This window comes from Citrus clementina, unplaced genomic scaffold (assembly GCF_000493195.1).
Source record: "Citrus clementina cultivar Clemenules unplaced genomic scaffold, Citrus_clementina_v1.0 scaffold_6, whole genome shotgun sequence".
Lineage (NCBI taxonomy): Eukaryota > Viridiplantae > Streptophyta > Magnoliopsida > Sapindales > Rutaceae > Citrus > Citrus x clementina.
Genome location: NW_006262139.1, coordinates 23,657,924 through 23,665,058, shown reverse-complemented (window position 1 = coordinate 23,665,058; position 7,135 = coordinate 23,657,924). Strand labels below are relative to the sequence as shown.

General features: G+C 33.1%; 1 protein-coding gene across 2 annotated transcripts; it reads right to left on the bottom strand.

The window, feature by feature from the left end:
• Window positions 1–286: 286 nt before the first annotated feature.
• On the bottom strand, window positions 287–3,335 carry LOC18039757. Of its 2 annotated transcripts, none has more exons than XM_006430828.2 (8): window positions 3,169–3,335; window positions 2,980–3,048; window positions 2,823–2,852; window positions 2,278–2,310; window positions 2,011–2,081; window positions 1,602–1,683; window positions 846–938; window positions 287–677 (listed from the first exon to the last, which is right to left on the bottom strand). In XM_006430828.2, the coding sequence occupies exons 1-8, from the start codon at window positions 3,268–3,270 to the stop codon at window positions 603–605; spliced, it is 555 nt and encodes a 184-aa protein (XP_006430891.1). In that variant the 5' UTR covers window positions 3,271–3,335; the 3' UTR covers window positions 287–602. The 2 variants fall into 2 exon arrangements, with proteins under 2 accessions (XP_006430891.1, XP_006430893.1); XM_006430830.2 differs by having other exon boundaries at window positions 287–671.
• Between the last annotated feature and the right edge of the window lie 3,800 nt (window positions 3,336–7,135).

The following is a 7,135-nucleotide window of genomic DNA, read 5'->3' as shown; positions in this document are numbered from 1 at the left end:
TGCATTTGTATTGGGAAAATTTCTGAATGCTTTCTTTTGGTGAGCTCAACGAAAGTCAAAGTCACTGTATGTTGAGTATGATAAGTGTAATGCAATCACCCCATGAAAAGCAGGGCTTAAAGAATTCCATTTGGACCTGTTCCAGTTACCAGAGAGTTCAAGGTTGTCGCAATATTAAAATGGTCAAGTTCACAGCTGTTAAAGAGTTATTTCTCTTCCAATCTAATTTGCTATAAGTGGTATCATTGCCAAAAGAGAAGTTAACTTTATATGAAAAAGTGTGATGGCTTCATGCATATGCTACTTAGGAAAAAGAAGCACGTTTCATTGTATAGATAAAAAGTGATGCTACAGCTGGTATGATAAGAACAATACAAGATCCTCAGCTTCTCATCTTTATAAAATAAACAACAGAGAGTACTTAACCAAACATCATAAAATATTATTTTATAAGACAACCTAAACACTGTTGACAAGTACCCTGCACTAGTGGATTCTGACTAAGAGGGCAGAAAGTACACACTTAACAAAGGGGAAATTTTAATCTTCAACATATATAAGAGGGTGCAACCCACGAGTGTTCTTGTTTGTAACCGCATCATTTAACCCATTAATTCTGGATCATGAAAACCATTATTGTATGTTCCGTAGTATGCTATCCCGCTTCTCAACTGTAACTAGCAAGAAAAATGAACACAAAACTGAGACCGTTTCCACTTAAATCAACCCGCAAATATAAGCTCTTTAATGCCCACTTTCAATAAAATATTCTTCATTCATTACTATTATTCTTTCAATTCGATGAAAAACAGAAGAAAAATCCGCAGCAACAACAAATATCTCACCTTCTCAACAACCTCTGTCATGCCCGAAAAATCTTGCCTTCCTTTCTTAAGTAGTTCAAGACGTGCTTTACGGAGGCGATTCTGTTCTTCCACCTAATAAATGAAGTGGGGGAAGAATCCATCAAGAAAACAGATAGCATCACTATGCAGGATCTGAACACAAATGGGTCCACTACTGAAGCCCATTCCATCAAATACATAACTATCCTTAAAAATCAACTAAAGCATGAATAAAATTGTAGAGAAACATTCTAACTTCAAGGAACCAAAAGTAAGATAGCCACAAGCCAGAATCGACTGGGAATCATCATAAGTGAGTCCTAAATAGATTGGTTTATGAGTTTTCTCTTTCTTGATGGCATAAAATATGGCACTTGCTTGTTTCTCAATGTAAAAGGATAAATTGTGTAAACAAACAGCAGCATGGTAACTATAAGGATCCCATGAATGGTGAAACTATGAATGGTGAAACAAAGGGAAAAATATGATTCGTAAAACCGTAAGAATCTTGATATCGACTACAGTAGTTCAATAAGATGCAATGCACTAATTGGTCCTGAATCAAGAATAAAAGGAGAGATATTGAACTATTGTTTGCTCTTCAGCCAACCCAAGAAAAGCTGATTCCATCACTCGCAGCACTTATTAATAAGCATATGAATGCAAGTTAAACCAACCTTGAAAGGTAGACGATCGTTATAATGCAATTTTTAAAAGGACAGATTGACGTAATTCTCAAGTCTCAACATTACTCACCCTCTCCAGCATACATGTCAAGTAGCAGATCTCATTCTTCTTTGCTGTTGTCAGATCGCATACAACATCCATCACATTTGTCCTGCATGTGAGTGATGCCAACTGAAATATCAGGCATCACGAAATTGCAGATAGAATGAACTGCAAGTTAATCAAGTAGAAACCCCAAGCCATAGAAACCAGTTCCAGCATAAAGCATTCAGTTGGATATTCTTGGTACCGTCATAAGGTCATAAGGGAACAGAGAAACCAAAGCTTTCAGTGGTTCTCCATCTATGATTCTTTGTTTTCAATTCCAGTTTTCTATTTCTTTTATCATTTTCACAGACTATGTTAACACCATCTCCTAAGGAAGAATTGATAAAAGGTCACTGTACACATAACTGGTCATCACAGAGTGATTACATACTTCTCTGAAAACAAGGGATCCAGACTTTGTTCTTCCATGAATTGCTCTACAGTATCAAGAGCGGCTCCCACCTGCAAAAGTGAATGTAACTTCTATTGGTCATTACTACACAGCAGCAACTACCATGCAATGAGAGAGGCAGAACATTTATCATGCTCTTTCAGAATGCCAACATCCTGCTAAATGAGACAGGATGATCTCACAGTTAGGGGCACCCTGGATGCAAAGAAGGAAAAACAACAGAGAAGCAATAACTTAAGAAGCTACCTGTGTTTCAAGGCACAAAGATTCAAATTCATTCTGCAATATGCAAAGAGGCACCATTAGAATTCAAATAATCAGATATTATAATAATCTATCCAATTGGGAATTAGTTTTGCAATTTGTTGATATACTAGATTTGGTCAAACTACCTGATGGTTTAAACTTTCATTTCAATTCCAATAGGTTGAACGGGGAACCCAGGTTAAAAATAAGATGACCCCATTGGTTCCCAAGTAGCTTATATGTTACCATGAATTACACGTAAGTAGATAATAAATATATGTGTGTGAGTGTGTGTGATAAGTTTGTTATACATTTCTATTTAAAGCATTATCACAGTGTAATAGTTCTCATAAGAACAGGATACATGGAGAGAAAAAAAATTATATGGAAAATTAACACAATCAAACAGAAGTTTAGCAATGTGCTTATTAAGTCACACTAGCAACCTACGACTCATTAAAAAAAAAAACCGAACATTCTAATTGCCGCATCTAAAATATCTTTAAAATTAAAAAAAAACAAAAAGGCGCAGGAAATATATATACCTCAATGTTTTCATGCAATGAAGTAATGACCTGAAAATTTTCGCACCAAACCATACATCCAAGATATGTATCAGTTCAAAGCTCAAATTTTTAATTCAAAAAAAAAAAAAAAACACTACAGTAGTGTGTAAAGAAGATAAGCTTATAGAGAGCAGACCTGGACAAATAGACGGTGGAGAGAGTTTTGCTCGGAGCTACTAAACCTATCAAATGCTTTACCAAATTCCTTTTTTTTTTTAAAAAAAAAAAAGGTTGAAATGGAAACAAATGAACAAATTGAGCAAAAAAAAAGAAAAAAGGAAATTTTAGGAAGAAATTGTTCACAAGTGAGGCTTCGAGAAGTTACCTCTTTGGAGCAGGTAGTAAGAAGAGAACGAATGGCCAGCTTAAAGGACTTGTTGAGATCCGATTGCCTCGACCCGATTACAGCAGGACCCGATTCCTCCATTAGAACCCCTACGGAAGCGAGGAGGGAGAGTGACGGATACAGAAGAAACAACGGAGCAAAAGCCAATTCCCGCTCGCTCTCATGGTTCTTTTTCCTGATATGTGCCGAAATGGGCCTGATTCAGTATGGGCTTTAAAAATGGGCCGATTTTATTTGATTTGAGTGTAAATGTATATTATTTCAAACACTCAACTATTGTTCTGATGTTGGTCGAATTCTTACTAGATCTTGTTGCTTAGGGCCTTAAAAGGCTGTTTAAAAAATAGAAAATTTCCTATTTGCTATTACCTCTTAGACGGTCTTCATATTTATTTCTTGTAGCAATAATAATCTATTGAACAACACACTTTGCTGTTTTTAATTATTTTCTCATAGTTGTTAACTTAATCTTTCTAATACACATACATTAATGATTAAATTAGCTGCACATGACTCGCTCAGTCGCTTACATTTCTGTTTATTTATTCAGGCAGTGGCGTTATAGTAGTAATCAATTACTATCGTGAGGTTCATCGTCAGTTTGCTGATTTTTTAAATTAAAAAAAAAACTTCATATAAGTTTTAATATCGAATATTAAACGAGTTCTTAAATCATCAGTAATTGGTTAGTGCCTTTGCTGGTTTTTGTTGATATTTCATTCATTTTGCAGTTTCGCTCTCATTTATTCATTAAGCTGTAGCATTGGCAGAAGATTCATTTTGCGGTCATCATTCATATACAATTAGTATCTGATTCAGTGCAGCAGATTTTCCTCCAGCTGAGAAAAAGCAAGGCCTTGGCTCTTGTTGTTATCTCTACCTAGTTGAAGAAAGTAAAATGACTATGGAGCGCCCTCTGATCAAACGCTTTCCAGTGTTAATTATGGTCATGATGCGGACTTGCAGTGCTATTTGGATGTGTTTGATGCATTCTCAGCTCAAGAACGAAGGTTAGTGTTTGAAATTTCATGCAAAACAAAACGGCTTATTGGTGTGCTCGAGCTGTTAAAAAAAATAGCAGTGGTAGATGAAGACTTGAAACACATATCGAATACGCTTTCTTTAAGGCGTTAATTGTTCCCTCTCGATAGAGATTGTTTATGGGTTTATTGGCAAGTCGCTTGTGACTCTGCATCAAATAAAAGTGAAGAATTCACTAAGAAAATATGAACAAAGATAAGAATTTTAAAGAACTAAATTAGTTTTTAACCGCCATCTCCCTTGTCCTTATATAGACTTTTAAACACCAATATATCACCAAACATTGTGATTTTTCATAAGTGATTCGTGGTAACTTTTTAGAATTAGATTTTTATTCTTATTTGACCAAAACCCAACATGAGCTTATTCAACCAAGTTTTGTATATTGGAATTCTAGGATGTTTAAATTCAAGATCTTAGACTAAATATTGGATTTCTAGTTATTGTATTTGTACTATTTGAACTAATAAGTGTGGTTAAAATTCTGTTATTGAGCTTGATGATGCGGCTGCCATTTCAGCAGGAACAGTGAGTTGTCTTTGTGCTTTACTTAAATGTTGTGGTTTGTGGCACCATATGTCTCTTTGAAAAGTGAGTCATACATATCAGGAGATTCTTGATTCTGATGTGAACCTTGTAACTTGTAGATTGGGCTTGCAACCCTTGAGTTGGTAACGAAGGTGCTACCATCATGGATGTGGGCTTAGTCAATACACAATAACTCTGTGTGGATAGCCAATAGAACCAGATATTTCCCCTCCATCTTGGAGTTGGAATTTTCAATCCAGGTCCATGCCATAAGAGTTTCTAAAAGGAGCAGGTCTTTCGATATCTCTCCATAAAACATATTTTTAATTGAAACCACTTAAATAACTCCACATAAATTAGTTGATTTCTTATTTTGAATGAAAATATAATTAGAAATTTACATAAATTATTTTTTTAACAAACATTTTACGCCCACCCCATTTCAAATTAATTTATATCTGTATTTTATTTTTAATTGAATTTTTTTTAAAAGATAATTATAGAAGTTAGAGTTATGAAGATAGAAATTACATAATAAAATGAAAAAAAAAATCTAAGATAAATTTAACATTTTAGGATTTTGATTTAATTTAAAAAATATCTTTTTGGGTAAAATTTAAAAAAAAGACGCTTAATTTTAATATATAGATTTGTATTTTATCAATTAAACAAGGGAATCTTAAAAGCTAATATTCAAAAAGGGGTGTTATAATGATTTCAGAGGGGATATTAAAATCTCCACTCTATAAACAGTGCTGACCTCTTGTTGAACTTGCCCATAATAATTTCTAAAAGAGCTCTTTCTAAGGGCTCAATTATCTTTATGCATTCAGGTCCCGTCAGATTTCATTTCCTAATGAGTAGACCTCCCCCCCCCCCCCCCACAAGTTCCTTTCAAAGCCCTTTTTAATTAAAATTACTTAAATAACCTAACGCAAATTAATTTATTTTTTGTTTTGAATGAAAATTCAATTAAACACTTACATATATTATTATTTTAAGAAATATTTTACACCCATTCAATCATAATTTATATTGATATTTTATAATTAAAATTATAATTTTTTAGATAAAATTAAAGGGTTTAGATTTATGGAAATAGAATTTATATAATAAAAGAATTTAAGATAAATTTAATCTTTTAAGATTTTTATGAAATGTTAAAAAATTACTTCTGTTAAATAAATTTTATGCGAAGATAATTAATTTTAATATATCGATCTATAATTTATCAATTTAGCTAAGAGTATTTTAAAAAATAAATTTAAAAAGGGTGTTACAGAGATTTCAGAGGAGTGTTAAAACATCCACCTTACCTAATTGCTTGCATAAGGCATTTGTCCCCTTTCTAGACTATCTTTGAAGTCGACAGACAAGTTCCATAAAGGGCATTTTTACCTATTTCACTAGGAAAAATTAAATTTTTAATTGAGACAGTTTAGTAAAGCTGGATTATAACAAGCGGCTGTATCAAAACCAAACTATGGAACTCTTCAAAATAAATAAATAAATAAATAAGCAAAAATACATATCATTATTCTGTAAATTGTAATATATCAGGGCAAGAGATATAAGATATATAAAGATATGTAGTTTTTGAGTAATATGTAGGTTTGCTGACTCCATCCAAAACTAGTGGTGGGGATGGGCACACAAATATGCCCAGTTGAACTTAGTCAATGTACCTCTCAAAATGCAATAGCAATGGACAGTAATAATATTACTTTGGATTCTCCATCAGGATAAGCTTAATTTGGATTTCATGGTAATTAATTAATTTTTGCATCGTCATCCAATCCTCCACCTAATGCCACTCTTATTTACCGTCGGAAGTACATCTGAGTATGCACAACTATTCTTTCATTACCTACAGTAATAATTGGTGCAATTTTATTTAATTGATCAAGTACATTTTTTCTTTCAATATATTAAAGCATTTAGCATCTCAAGATTATATTAGCCCCCGACTAATCCAGATTCGAGGCAGGTAGAACTATTAGGACGGCAAAGTTCTCCCATTAAATTTTTAACGCAGCTGCATTCCCAATACTTAAACCGATCAAATACATTTATCCAAATAATTAAAATCAAATTTCAATTTTTGCAATGTCTTTAGTTCATAATTAATTGCTCGTATAAAAATCCAGAGCCGGTCAGTGCCCAAACTCTAAACCCCACTTAGATTGATTTGTGATTGTATTTGTAGATGATATTACTTCATATATATCCACCAGAAACGAGGATATTGAACATTCAAGGACCATTTTGCAAACTTTGTCGAATAAACAACTAAAATAACAATATACGAGACTTACACAATATATCCCAGACCTTACATAAGAGAATAAAATAATACTCAAAACATGTTATTGCCATA